At 44.9% G+C, this 15,068-nt stretch overlaps 1 protein-coding gene across 4 annotated transcripts in view; it reads left to right on the top strand.

The window, feature by feature from the left end:
* The window catches only part of LOC115113626 (myotubularin-related protein 13-like), a 153,535-nt gene that overhangs the window by 124,941 nt on the left and 13,526 nt on the right, over nt 1–15,068 (top strand). The window contains exons 22-30 of one of the 4 annotated variants that reach the window (XM_029641483.2): nt 5,928–6,123; nt 6,317–6,444; nt 7,707–7,882; nt 8,112–8,245; nt 8,337–8,538; nt 8,713–8,909; nt 12,042–12,182; nt 13,114–13,197; nt 14,680–14,754. In XM_029641483.2, coding sequence (XP_029497343.2) covers nt 5,928–6,123; nt 6,317–6,444; nt 7,707–7,882; nt 8,112–8,245; nt 8,337–8,538; nt 8,713–8,909; nt 12,042–12,182; nt 13,114–13,197; nt 14,680–14,754 — 1,333 coding nt within the window. The remainder of the gene's footprint in view (nt 1–5,927; nt 6,124–6,316; nt 6,445–7,706; nt 7,883–8,111; nt 8,246–8,336; nt 8,539–8,712; nt 8,910–12,041; nt 12,183–13,113; nt 13,198–14,679; nt 14,755–15,068) is intronic. The other 3 variants (XM_029641485.2, XM_029641484.2, XM_029641486.2) reach the window with 3 other exon arrangements.

The raw sequence follows: 15,068 nt of genomic DNA, 5'->3' as shown, positions 1-15,068 counted from the left end.
TAGAATTGGAAACTCTGTAATCTGTCATCAAAATCATTGTCATTTCACCGGATGTTGTCGAGGTGGGACGCTAGCCCAAAGAGGTTCATTATTGGAGTAATTGTTTTGTGCCTTTTGAAGTAAACCTGTGTCCTTTGATAATGAAGTGGTGTTAGAACCCCTATTCTCCTGGAAGTGGTGATAGATCCCCTATTCTCCTGGAAGTGGTGTTAGAACCCCTATTCTCCTGGAAGTGGTGTTAGATCCCCTATTCTCCTGGAAGTGGTGTTAGATCCCCTATTCTCCTGGAAGTGGTGTTAGATCCCCTATTCTCCTGGAAGGGGTGTTAGAACCCCTATTCTCCTGGAAGGGGTGTTAGAACCCCTATTCTCCTGGAAGTGGTGTTAGATCCCCTATTCTCCTGGAAGTGGTGTTAGATCCCCTATTCTCCTGGAAGGGGTGTTAGAACCCCTATTCTCCTGGAAGTGGTGTGCTGTAGCTGAAGTGCCTATCATCCAGTAATGTTGCAGTCGTCAGATTGTCATCACTCATCAACCATCAGACTGGGGTTATTACAGTGAAGCCAGGCTACAGTAGTCATGGATGCTGTTGTGCTCCTTACCACACTGCCAGCTCTTGATAGGTCTCTGCGGGCCCAGTCAGGTCCAGTGTAATTGATTTGTAAGTTTGTCTGGCAGGGCCTTGTCTGACATTTATGGCTGAGGCCATGTTGTACACATCTCTGCTGCCAGCAGCACATTCAATCCTATGAACTCTGTAAACAAGCACAGGAATGACCCTGGTGGGCCATCAGCACAGAGATTTATGACTCGTAGAGTTGGAGCTCTCCTTGCCTCTATGTGGAACCTGCTACTGCTTTGGCCCAAGGTTCAGGGGGAGGAGGAGGTAGAGCTGTTGGTTCTGTCGGGATTAAACAATCAGCTAAGGGAGCTGGGCGTACTGGTGTATCTTGGGCACTCCAAGCTACAAGCAGTGAAAATGGTCACTGTGATAAGTAGCTATCGCTGGCTCTAATGTCTAGTGTGTGTAGGGGTGAATACTTTGTTAGAGTTCCAGCTGGCAGCCTCATTGGGGTGCTAGGGGACCGTTGGGGCCTTTAACACACTGGCCCCTGGCCCTGGGCCATCCAACACCAGCAGGACCATGTTCCTCTTATCTATTGGCCAGAACTCAACCGCAAAGCCTCTGGACCTACCTGACCTTAGCATGGATGTCCCTTCAGGTAGAGCAGAGCTTTCCTCTGCTAGAGAGTAAACAGAAAATACCGCACCCCACACACACACAAAGGCTGTGATCATCTGATGGACCAGTGACACCATTCTGTTCCCCATGGAAGATATGAACACTGCACAGAACCATGCCCTTCTGACTAGAGGGCATTTACTGTCTAGGCCCCCTCACACAGGAGTGCTCAACTTGGCTACAGTTTGATGAGCTAGAGAGACAAAGCAGTGTTAGACCCAGCTGCTTTCAGATCTGGCTCTGCTGGGGAGCTGATGAGAAACCGACTTCCAACACAGTGGAATGGAGTTTGGATTTGCAGGGTGCTTCAAAGCACCTCAAAGCAGACGTTCAGCGGTTGTCAGTGCTCATTGACGAGGGGTTTGCTTTGGATCCTCCAGCATTTCTTGAAGCATGTAAATCAACATATAGTGGTAGTGTGTGGTAAAAGTTGAGTTAATAATTCAGAAGGTCACTGGAAAGATGTTGCGTAGACTACACTCAATGCATATATCAAAATGAACTAAAGGAATTATTGTAGTAGTAAAAAATGTAGGACCAAATGATTAACTTGGGCGTATTACTGATGATTAGTCTTCACGGAACACGAGCTTTGTTTTTCTTGGCATCGCATTAGTAACTAGGAAGCTGTGTTATACACTATTTGATGCTGAGTGTCCGTGTAACACACAGTGTGTTGGTGATGTGTTGCTTTTATGTCATAGTGTGTGTGTGTGTGTGTGTGTGTGTGATACGTTTGTCTTCGATATGCTCAGCTGTTGTTTAGGTGCAACGTTTGTTGATGTCTATCCTTATCTAATGCACTGATATGTTGACAGTAGGGCTGAGGGTCATCTGTTCTTTTAACTATTGGTCTATCTATTGGTCTACATTTTTAAATGTGTATTTTTCCATATATAGACACACCCTATGTGTTTGAATAAATCAACTACAGTGCCTTTGGAAAGTATTCAGACCCCTTGACCTTTCCCCCATTTTGTTATGTTACAGCCTTATTCTAAAATATATATTTTTCCCTCATCAAACCTTAGTGCCAGCAGCATACCACCCTGCATACCACTGCTGACTTACTTCTGAAGCTAAGCAGGGTTGGTCCTGGTCAGTCCCTGGATGGGAGACCAGATGCTGCTGTTGGAGGGCCAGTAGGATGCAATCTTTCCTCTGGTCTAAAAAATTATCCCAAATCCCCAGGTCAGTGATTGGGGACATTGCTCTATGTAGGGTGTCGTCTTTTGGATGGGTCGTTAAACGGGTGTCCTGACTTTCTGTGGTCACTAATTACACCTAATCATCCCCAGCTTACAATTGGCACATTCATCTCCTCTCCTCCAGGTTGTTGCTGTAAATGAGAATGTGGTCTCAGTCAACTTACCTGGTAAAATAAGGGTTAAATAAAAAATACCAAAATCAACACACACTACCCCATAATGACAAAGCAGAAACAGGTTTTTAGAAATGTTTGCTAATTTATAAAAAATAAAAAAGGAAATCACATTTATGTAAGTATTCAGACCCTTTACTCTGTACTTTGTTGAAGCACCTTTGGCAGTGTTTACACCCTCAAGTCTTCTTGGGTATGATGCTACAATCTTGGCACACCTGTATTTGGGGAGTTTGTCCCATTCTTCTCTGCAGATCCTCTCAAGCTCTGTCAAGTTGGATGGGAAGCGTTGCTGCACAGCTATTTTCAAGTCTCCAGAGATGTTCGATCGGGTTCAAGTCTGGGCCACTCAAGGACATTCAGAGACTTGTCCCGAAGCCACCCCTGTGTTGTCTTGGCTGTGTGCTTAGGGTCATTATCCTGTTGGAAGGGGAACATTCGCCCCAGTCGGAGGTCCTGAGCGATCTGGAGCAGGTTTTCATCAAGGATCTCTCTGTACTCATCTCTCTGTTCATCTTTGTATTAATCCTGTCTAGTCTCCCAGTGAAAGCTGCTGAAAAACATCCCCACTGCATGATGCTGCCACCATCATGCTTCACCGTAGGGATGGTGCCAGGTTTCCTCCAGACGTGACTCTTGGCATTCAGGCCAAAGAGTTCAATCTTAGTTTCATCAGACCAGAGAAACTTGTTTTTCATGGTCGGAGAGTCTTCAAGTGCCTTTTGGCAAACTCATAGTGGACTGTCATGTGCCTTTTTGCTCATGAGTGGCTTCTGTCTGGCCACTCTACTATACAGGCCTGATTGGTGGAGTGCTGCAGAGATGGTCGTCCTTTTGAAAGATTCTAGCCTCTCCACAGAGAAACTTTAGAGCTCTATCAGTGACCATCTGGTTCTTGGTCTCCTCCCTGACCAAGGACCTTCTCCCCCGATTGCTCAGTTTGGCCGGGCGGCCAGCTCTAGGAGTCTTGGTGGTTCCAAACTTCTTCCATTTAATAATGGAGGCCACTGTGTTCTTGGAGACCTTCAATGCTGCAGAAATGTTTTGGTACCCTTCCCCAGATCTGTGCCTCGACACAATCCTGTCTCGGAGCTCTAGGACAATTCCTTCGACCTCATGGCTTGGTTTTTGCTCTGACATACACTGTCAACTGTGGGACCTTATATAGACAGGTGTGTGCCTTTCCAAATCATGTCCAATCAATTTAATTTCCCACAGGTTATAGAAACATCTCAAGGATGATCAATGGAAAAAAGGATGCACCTGAGCTCAATTTCGAGTCTCAATGCAAGGGTCTGAATACTTATGTAACAAAGTTTTTCTATTTATTTTTAATGTGCAGGAAATTCTAAAAACCTGTTTTCACTTTGTCATTATGGGGTATTGTGTGTAGATTGCAGAGGAAATTTTTTATTTAATACCTTTTAGAATAAGGCTGTTATGTGGAAAAAGTCCAGCAATCTGAATACTTTCTGAAGGCATTGTATATGTACTGAGTTTGTCTGGTGTTTTATTAAACTATTTGATGAAATAAGACACACAAATGACTCAAGAAGGGAGCCCGATAGCCACGCTGTGTTAAAATTAAATGACGATGAGTGCCTGGGTGACTGGTGCACGTTGTCTCTTTCTCCTCCCTGCTGCAGCGAACAGGCACCACAGCAAGTGTTTATCGCCGCTGTCTGTGCTGAAGCTGCAACATAATTACAGCCATTTTGTTTCTTTCTTGTTTCTGACTGAAAGGTTCTGTTACCGAAATACCTCATTTGTTTAGGAAAAACATTCCCTCAACCCTTGAAAAATGTATGCATCGCATGCACGCAACCAATAAGGCCTGACCTATAGCCTATCATAATCACAATAATATATTTGGTTATAACAAACTCTGAGCATGTAATACATGTGACAGCAAAATGGATGCGGAGGACGTGAAAAATAACTTCAAAGCGGGTGAATGTTTACTGGCTGCTCAGGAGGGAAAGGGGAAGTCAGAACTGTGGAAGACATTTGACTTAGTGTTGCGTCAGTATTATGTGTGCCAAACAGTTGCTGCTAGATTACAATATCATTTTTTCTGACCATTTGGAACAGTGTAAACAACACTAAATAAGTGGACCAGAGAGTCTGTATCAAGCCTTTATTACAGCAGACTAAAAACAGTTGCATAAATTCATGAATTGTGGTTTGTTGTTTGGGCTAATTATTGAAAGCTTCCTTTGTTATTTAATTTTAAAACGAAAATGCTTGATTGCATTTCAAAACATGAATGTTATCGTATGCTGTGATGGCATGAACGAATGATTGATTAATACAGTAGCCTATACTGTATATTGAAATATAGGCCTAAGTAAGTTATGGTATTAAGACTAAACAGGACGCGCTCTTTTGCATACAGCTCGATGGTGGTTATACAAGGCTACTATACCAAGACCACTAATGATAACGACATTACTTATTAATATAATGATGATTATAATAATAACAGTAAGGAGATCAAGGAAAAGGAGGCTACAGGAGTGAGAGCTGGGTACATATTATGTGTGACAAACAGGTGCTGTTAGATTACAATATAATTTTTCTGCCTGTTTGGAAGAGTGTAAACAACACTAAATACATTATAAGTAATACCAGTCTGTACTAAACCCCCCCCCCAAAAAAAAAAAATATGTAAAGCTTAAATTACAGCATAGCAATGATTAAAAACAGCCAAATCTGTGAAATTGCTTTATCTTGACATTTTGCTGTTGCATGAGGCTTTGTCCTCATGGAATCATTAGGTTATTAACTAATCACTCAAACAGGCAACAGAAGCAAGACCTGTCTTATTTCTGTAGATATATATGGATAATTTATAAAGAGGCACATTTCAATTCTACTCTGCATTGAAGATTATTTCAGGACCGCGGACAGCGACTGTATCCAATTCGGGAGAATGCGAATTTGTTATAAAATAATATTCAATTGATTTATTATTGTTGCACTAATATGATCATATACAATTTCAGTATCAAATATCTTAGAGTGATAGACGGTGCCATCCCGTATCTTCCGCAATTAATTAGTCCACTGAGACAGGCGCAAATCAGACAGGTTTCTTGTCCACCATGAAGAAAAGACAATAGTGACTGCTCAACTAAAGAAATCTTGTTCAACCAACAGCCTACCGACCAGACAATCAACCAGTCAACTAAATGGGGTCAGCCCTAGTTGACATGCTTAAGTACATGGTGTGCGTGCAGGTATCAGTACATACAGTATGTTCTGATGGAGTGTGTTTGACATGTACATCCTCTACGCCACCCAGCCTAAGATCCTGCGCCCAGCGCTGCTCCCTGGTGAAGAGTTTGTGTCGGAGGGTCTTAGAGTGGTCCTGGACCCTGATGGCAGAGAGGAGGCTACGGGGGGGATGCTCGGGGGACCGCACATCCTGCCAGCAGAGGGAGCCCTCTTCCTCACCACCTATCGCATCATCTTCAAGGGCTCCCCACACGACCCACTAGGTAAATCATCCAGCTAGCATCTAATTATATCTGTCCCTCTTGAGGTACCGCATAAGAAGTTGATAGTGCACTTTGGGATTCCCAATGTATATGGGGTATCATTTGAGATGAAGCCTGTTTTGGACTATGTTGTGTGGATGAGGTACATTAGCATAGAAGTGTATGTTGAGGTGGTGTGTGTGTGTGTGTGTAGTGGGGGAGCAGGCTGTGATCAGGAGCTTCCCAGTGTCCACCTTGACCAAGGAGAAGAAGATCAGCGTCCAGAACCAACTGCAGCAGAACATGCAGGAGGGACTGCAGCTCCGCTCGGCATCCTTCCAGGTAACACACACACCTACTCCTGATGATGATGATGAAGGTACATTATTGAAGAGGTGATTATGATGCTATGGGCTTTTCCATTATTGATTTCATAGTGGAGGGATCTGTCTCCGTTCGTGGATCTGTCTCCGCTCATTCGTACATTAGTCTATCTCAGACCGCACTGGGCCGATTTTGACGTAAGTTGGGTGAATGATGTGTCTTGCCATAGAGATCCACCATTTACAAAATGACACTGATTGCCCAAAGCGGGAGCTGTAGTAATTAACTGAAATGTGTCGCCCATGTGTCATTCATGGGCGACGACATGTTTACTGTTCCCATGTCTCTCATTAAGTACACAAAGTCCTATTTCTTAGATTTTAACGTAGTTTTTCCAAGTATGTGAGTGTTCTCTCCTTTTGCCCCAAGCCATGTGTAAGATTGCAGAACATGTACAACCGATTCACAGAGAAGCCAGAATTACTGATCAGTTGTGACATTTGGAGAGATTAAAGGAATGCATATGCTACAGCCTCTGCCCTATATCCAGCCTGATATCACTACATTTCTTGGAAGTTATATGAGTAACCTATGTTGAGTTTGATTTGAAGAAGAAAAAAAGGCCACCGTGCACATGTTTTTGGTCTTTCACAATTCATGTAGTGCTGTAAAATTGCTATGGTTCATTCCTATCTTTTTAGTAACACGGACAATAAAACAGGCCTTTATGTGGCGAGGGGGTCACTTGGCCTAGCTGGGTGTGTGAGTGTGTGTGTTAGCGAGCAAGAGTGTGTGAGTGTGTTGCTAAGCCTGGCCAGAGGGCTGTGTCTAAGTCTGGGGTGCATTATCAGGCCTTTATTGAGAGCTGCAGGGGATCCACAGGAGAGCAGGGGGGGGGGGGGCTAGGTCTCCTCTCCTCAGGCAGGAACTGGTGGGATGTTGGGGGAGGGATGGATGGGGAGAGGAGGGACTACTGGGTCAGGGCGGTCAATGAGAAGCGGACCTCACTCTGGAAAGACAGTCTGTGTGAAATATGTGAACATTCCGTACATTCTGTTTCCGATTTGCAATTAGTAGTATTTGCTTCCTGCGATGAAAAAAACAACAACATGTGAATAGAAATATGCCGTGTTTTTGGGGCTTCACAGATGTGCATATCTGCCGAGACATTTTGATTTATGAATGCATTATTATTTTCCAGCCATTCCATGGAAAGCCATATGTTTAATATGGAGGCAATGAGCTCACAGGTTCCCTGATGCGTCCTGTGTCCCCTCCAGTTGATCAAGGTGGCGTTTGACGAGGAGGTGAGCTCAGAGATGGTGGAGGTCTTCAGGAAACACGTCCAGAGGATCCGCTACCCTCAGTCCATCTTCAGCACATTTGCCTTCGCCGCAGGCCAGACCGCTCCCCAACTCATCCTTCCCAAACAGAAGGAGAGGAACACAGGTTTCAGGTCAGTCCCACCTCTGTCTGAGTGGCGCACAGTGACTCACTCCAGTCAACTCGTCAATGTTCTATTAAAGTTGTTTTGGATGGCAAATCCCATTATGTGTTTGAAAGGTTCCTGTAATACCTCCCACAACAGACACTGCCTGAAAGTGTTTAGAAATCGTCCTTATCTGACGCTGGAGTCAGACATGATAAATGATGTTCCGGTCTCCTCTTTATCCTCCTCCTCACAGGACGCTGTCCAAGACCATTGTGAAAGGAGCCAAGAGAGCTGGGATGATCACCATGGGCCGTCAGAGTCAGACCACGCTGAAGAAGAACGACCGAGGGAGTCGGATGACCTGGCACGAGGATGATGACATCTCAGGTAGGAGCAGACTGATGTTAAACTCCTACAAGGAAGAAGAGGAGTGAAGTTTTGACGAGCTAGAGTTTCCTGACCTGCTTGTGTGTTCCAGTGTCAGATGAGGGTGAGCCACCCCCCATCAGCACGTTGAGGGCGTCAGAGAAGTCCACCATGGAGCAACTGGTGGAGCGGGCGTGTTTCCGTGACTACCAGCGGCTGGGCCTGGGCACCATCACAGCCAGCTCCTCCCGCTCTAAGACAGGAGAGCAGTTCAGAGTCACTGCAGTCAACAGACTCTACTCCCTCTGTCGCAGGTACACACAACGCACTTTGTCGTATCAGATAAGAAGTTGGCGCCATGAGCAATGTGTATTGCTCAGAGGTGTATTCAATGTTCATGTATTGGTTGTATCAGATTAAACTGCCATCATAGGTGTCCCAGTAGTGGTCTCCATGCTGAATGGGCTGATGGTGTGTGTAACCCACAGTTACCCAGGGCTCCTGGTGGTTCCCCAGTCGGTGCAGGACAGCAGCCTGCAGAAGGTGGCCCGTTGTTACAGACACAACCGCCTGCCAGTGGTGTGTTGGAAACACCCCCGCACCAAAGCTGTGCTGCTGCGATCCGGAGGCTTCCACGGCAAGAGTGTGGTGGGACTCTTTAAGTCCCAGAACCAATCTTCAACAGGTACATGACACACATTACCAGTCAAAAGTTTGGACACACATACTCATTTCAGGGTTTTTCTTTATTTTTACTATTTTCTACATTGTAGAATAATAGTGAAGACATCAAAAAGTGTTAAACAAATCTAAATATATTTGAGATTCTTCAAAGTAGCCACCCTTTCCCTTTGACAGCTTTGCACACTCTTGGCATTCTCTCAACCAGCTTCATGAGGTAGTCACCTGGAATACATTTCAATTAGCAGGTGATCCTTGTTAAACATTAACTTGTGGAATTTCTTTCCTTCTTATTGTGTTTGAGCCAATCAGTTGTATTGTGACAAGGTAGGGGTGGTATACAGATTATAGCCCTATTTGGTAAAAGACCAAGCCCATATTATGGCAAGAACAGCTCAAATAAGCAAAGAGAAACAACAGTCCATCATTACTTTAAGACGTGGAGGTCAGTCAATGCGGAACATTTCAATAACTTTCTTCAAGTGCAGTCACAAAAACCAAGTGCTATGATGAAACTGGCTCTCATGAGGACAGACACAGAAAAAGGAAGACCCAGAGTTACCTCTGCTGCAGAGGATAAGTTCATTAGAGTTAACTGCACCTCAGATTGCAGCCCAAATAAATGCTTTACAGAGTTCAAGTAACAGACACATCTCAACATCAACTGTTCAGAGGAGACTGTGAATCAGGTCAAATTACTGCAAAGAAACCACGACTAAAGGACACCAATAAGAGGAAGAGACTTGCTTGGGCCAAAAAACACGAGCAATGGACATTAGACCGGTGGAAATCTGTCTTTTGGTCTGATGAATCTGTTTGAGATTTTTGGTTCAATCGCAGCGTCTTTGTGAGACACAGAGTAGGTGACCGGATCATATCCACATGTGTGGTTCCCACCGTGAAGCATGGAGAAGGTGTGATGGTGTGGAGGTGCTTTGCTGGTAACACCGTGTGTGATTTATTTAGAATTCATGGCACATTTAACCAGCATGGCTACCACAGCATTCTGCAGCGATACGCCATCCAATCTGGTTTGCGCTTAGTGGGACTTCCATTTGTTTTTCAACAGGACAATCACCCAACACCCTCCAGGCTGTGTAAGGGCTATTTGACCAAGATGGAGAGTGATGGAGTGCTGCAACATGGCCTCCTCAATCACCCGACCTCAACCCAGTTGAGATGGTTTGGGATGAGTTGGGCCGCAGAGTGAAGGGAAAGCAGCCAACAAGTGCTCAGCATATGTGGGTTCTCCTTCAAGACTGTTGGAAAAGCATTCCTCATCAAGCTGGTTGAGAGAATGCCAAGAGTGTGCAAAGCTGTAATCAAGGCAAAGGGTTGCTACTTTAGAGAATCTCAAATAAAAACTATATTTTGATATGTTTAATGTTCCAACCGGACAATTCCTTTGTCTGTATAAATTAAGTGGAACGTAGCTACCTTTCATGTGAGCGCGCCAGAGCGAGGCTGTGGCACTCTGCCAGACCACTCACTCAAAGAGACCTTATGAGCCCCTCCTTTAGAGTAGAATCCTCAAAACAGGTTCTAAATACTGTTGACATCTAGTCGAAGCCTTGGGAAGTGAAACATAACTAATATCACCCTGTATCTTCAATGGGGGCTGAGTTGAAAAACTACAAACCTCAGATTTTCCACTTCCTGGTTGGATTTCTTCTCAGGTTTTCGCCTGCCATATGAGTTCTGTTATACTCACAGACATCATTCAAACAGTTTTAGAAACTTCAGACTGTTTTCTATCCAATACTAATAATAATATGCATATATTAGCATCTGGGACAGAGTAGGATGCAGTTCAATCTGGCCATGCTATTCATCCAAAAGTGAAAATGCTGCCCCCTATCCCAAAAAGGTTAACTAAGGCATATTGAGCTGGGCTAGAGGGTCTACAGTGAAATAAGGCAATAATTACTAACCAAAACAGCAATGGACAAGGCATATTGACATTAGGGAGAGGCATGCGTAGCCGAGTGATCATAGGGGTCCATGAGTTGCTCGGTGGGCCGGAGACACGGCAATTCAGACAGCTAGCAGGCCGGGGCTAGCAAGCTAGCAGAAGGGCCTTAGAGGGACGTTGCGACGGAAGAAGTCTGTTGTAGCCCCTTTGTGCTGTTACTTCAGCAAACCAGTCGTCATGGAACAGCAGGTCTCCGCGTGGTAAAAGGTTCCAAGCCAAATGGCAAAAAAGGTATAGTGGCCAAAGAATTTGTCTGATGTGCCTCTTCAGCTAAAAGTCTGATATGCTCTAGACAGCTAGCGGGCCGTGGATAGCAGATGGGCATTCAGGGGACGTCGCGACGGAGGAGCCAGTTGAAAAAAAACCTCGGGCGAATTATGTCGGTAGTCCAGTCGTGATGGATCAGCAGGGCTCCATGTCGACAGTAAAATGGGTCCAGGCCATTTGGCAAAATGGGTATCGTAGCCCAAGGAGTGGCTGATGGACCTCGTTGACTAGCCGGTAGATGGGCCTAGCATAGGCTAGCTCCAGGCTAATTGGTTCTTGCTTCGGGACAGAGACGTTAGCCAGGAGAAGCCAATCAGATAGCAGCTAGCTAGCTGCGATGATCCAGGTGGAAAGGTTCAGAGCTTGTGGTAGGAATCTTGAGATATGGAGAAAAATACGTCCGATTTGCTCTGGTTTGAGTCGCGCTGTGCAGTCTGGCGAGAGTTGTCCGGGCTAAAGGTAGCTGATGACCGCTAGCAGTGGCTAGCTGACTACTAGCTAATTAGCTGGCTAGCTTCTGTTGGGGGTTCCGGTTCAAAAGTAAAGAAAATAGCAGATCTATACCACATTGGGTGAGGCGGATTGCAGGAGAGTATGTTGAAGTTGACGTTAAGAAAAATATACAAAATATATGCGTAGAAAAAATATGTACACGGGACACGACAAGACAAAAGACGTCTGACTACGCCATCTTGGATTAGAACTATTATTCTACAGTGTAGAAAAACTCTTGAATGAGTAGGTGTGTCCAAACTTTTGACTGGTACTGTACATTACTTACACACACCTGTAGAAACCTTTTGATACCATTCTCGTAAGGCGTACACCGTACGCATGTTATACAATTTTGACCATTGATGATGAATATGTCTAATGACTGGTGTCCTCTCCCTCTAGCCCCTGCCAACTCTTCAGAGTTGTCCAGTAGTCTGGAGCAGGAGAAGTATCTACAGGCCATCCTCAACTCCATCCCCGTCTACTTCAAACTGAACGGCAGCAACACTCTGTCCAACCGCTCTCTCATCGGCCTCTCACCAGGTATCCCCTGCTCTGTTCTGCTCTGGGCTCTGTTCTGCTATGGGCTCCGCTCTGGATTCTGTCCTGCTCTAGACTGGTGGTATTTTTCCCACTCTGTCACTATTGTTTTTGTGTGTTTGTTCTCGTTCCTTCAGTTTTATTCTGCTGATTATCTTAGTGAGGTTTCCTCTGGGCCGCTGCCTGTTATTTATGTTGTGTCCGTTGTGTTTGGAAGGAACTGCGGCACAATGTTGTGGTTATGTAAGAGGAACAGGACACCCAGGGGTCACCCTCCATCCATCTCCCCAGACTTCACCCCACCGCCGAGTGGAAGTCCAGAGAGCTGTGTGACCAGCACATACCCTACGCAAAGTCAGCGGGATTCTGTTTCCCATGTAACCACAATAGATCTTTAGTCTCTGGGAACTGGATCAAAACACACCCTGAATCAATGTCAATGGCATCCATCTCCCAGCTTTAAGATCTAGGTCTGCAGGGATCAAATAGTCTTAAAGGGGGAAATAGGATTCCCAAGGCTTGATAGCTTCAGACTTTCTGATTATGTTCAGATCCGTTGATTGGAACTTAAGCAACGGGACACGATTGTCGAGTGTGAGCCCAAGGCTTTGGCCTAATTTGAAACACAGCAATCAGTATTTTTCCTAAATGTAGGTAACACAACTCTGTTCGCTCGCCTCGTTTAACTCTTAAATAATCCCTGCTTGCGTTCAATCTGGCCTAATCTCCCAGGTCTGTGTCCATTTTGGGAGGTATCTGAGACACACTGTTGGGTAGTTATGTTCTCAGATGCTGTGTCTGACAAATATAGATGGTTAGTCATCCAGGCATGGTTTTCATTCCCTGTCCTCTCTGGGTCTGTGTTACTGTGTTTGTCCTGGTTACAGCTGAATGGTGGTGTTATCCCCGTTTCATGCCTGTGTGTCCTCTTCAGGCAGTGAAAGGAGGACATCTAGAATACCAAAGATGGCTCCCGTCCATTTGGACATGCCCTTCTCCAACAGCTTTGCCAGAGGAGGTGAGTGCTGTGCCCACGTGTCACTTCCTCAAAGTCCAGTATATCACACTGCAACCGCAGTGCTGGAAATAAACGGGCCCCCTTTTGGTCTATGACTCAGCTTTATTTGCCATTAATACACATGGTGATGGTCTGAGTGCTACATGTTCATTAGGGCAGCAGATGTGCCCCGCTCGTGCACTATGCTAGTAGGTCACAACTTCGTATGAACAGATTGACACATTTCCACTTCAACATGGTAAACATCCTATAGGAGGAGCACATAATGCTCGTGGATTTCACTGGCGTTTTCTGACTGTTTACAGTAATTGTATGGGGTGGAATGACACATTAGGCAAATGACTGTGCATGGCCCAGTTAAATACACTGAGCAGTTTCCGTTTCAAATGTAGAACATGCTGTGGTCTCCGACATCCCATCGTTAGTGTAATATTAACAAGGAGGTTGATCTGTTTATTGATTCATGCTAATTCATCTCTTAACTCTTATTGAACATGGCCTAGTTGTATCTTACCAAATAAATGTGACCTAGTAGTCTGGTATGCCCAGTGAAGATGTGTCCTAGATTTTCTGGAAATTATAAGATGTCTGTTATTGGCATGCAGCTGTCTGCATCATGGTTTGAGAGAAGTCTTCTCTGGAAGTTGAAGTGTATTGTTAGGTTAGTTGCCACAGTTCCTGTAATATTTAAACACAAGATTGCTATACCCAAAGGTGACTTTCAAGGTCATTGCCAGCAGCATTAAGTGGAGTTTGATTTGTCTTCTTAATAATCTTCAAATATTTCCAGTAGCATGGCTTCTGTGGGATATTCATCATCGTTTTGAAGCAACATTGTGGTGGAACCCTGCACGGAGCCTTCGCCATGTGCTGCCACTTTTAAGAGCTCATCAGCAGTAAGGAAGGAGGAAATAAAGACAGCTCTTTCAGTTCTCTGGAAGGGAGCTCTTGGTTGGCACGACATTTTGATTGCGTGTGCTATGCTGCAGAAGTCCTTGTTTATTTTCAGCGTGTTTAGTTTATAAAGTGTTTAACTCGATGTTCTACAATGTCATGCATGTTACCTCCATCCTGCTCATCTCAAGACTGAATTGCAAATTCATATTTTCCTTTGGTTTTCACATCTTTCCACCATCCAACCCTGTTGGTCTCTTAAGTCTGGAGCCTAGCTCCCCGTTTTAATTTTATTTCACCTTTATTTAACCAGGTAGGCCAGTCGAGAACAAGTTCTCAGTTACAACCTGGCCAAGATAAAGCAAAGCAGTGCGACACAAACAACAACACAGAGTTGCACATGGAATAAACAAACATAGTCAACCCATGTCCTGGTCCCTTGATGTAACCCCCCAGGTAACCTTATGACTGTGTGCGGCACTATGTTGCCCCTACGGTTGGGGGATTGAGTGTGTGCTGGTATGTTATGTCCATCTGATGTTGTGATCTTTCTGTGCCCCCCCTCACCCCGCATCCATTACCTGCCAGTGCTTGGGTACAGAGATAAGCTATTCACTCACTCAAACCAAAAACCTGCCACTAAGGGGAGAATCCAAAATCAAGGTATAGTGGATATGTCTACTCTCTTCAGATCTCCCCCCCTCTCTTTCTCCAACCCTCTTCATTAACATCTTCTTATTTCCTGGTCATTGATTCTATGTAACCCACACTCATGCCTCTGTAACAGTTAAAAACGTATCCTGCGTCCGGTGTGCTCATCTCTCTTTTGAGTAATAAGGAGTATCTCTGTAGAGATTCCTAGTTTCACCCATTGCTTCCTCTTTTGGTGCGCGTGGGCAAGGCTGTGGTTCTTCTCTGCTGGAAAATAATCTGACTGTGGTCCACTTCAGGGTAAATGTGGGCCACTTGTCACTGAA

The sequence above is a fragment of the Oncorhynchus nerka genome, linkage group LG28, assembly GCF_034236695.1.
Source record: "Oncorhynchus nerka isolate Pitt River linkage group LG28, Oner_Uvic_2.0, whole genome shotgun sequence".
Lineage (NCBI taxonomy): Eukaryota > Metazoa > Chordata > Actinopteri > Salmoniformes > Salmonidae > Oncorhynchus > Oncorhynchus nerka.
Note: the sequence above shows the minus strand (reverse complement) of the source record. Positions and strands in the feature narration are given on the sequence as shown.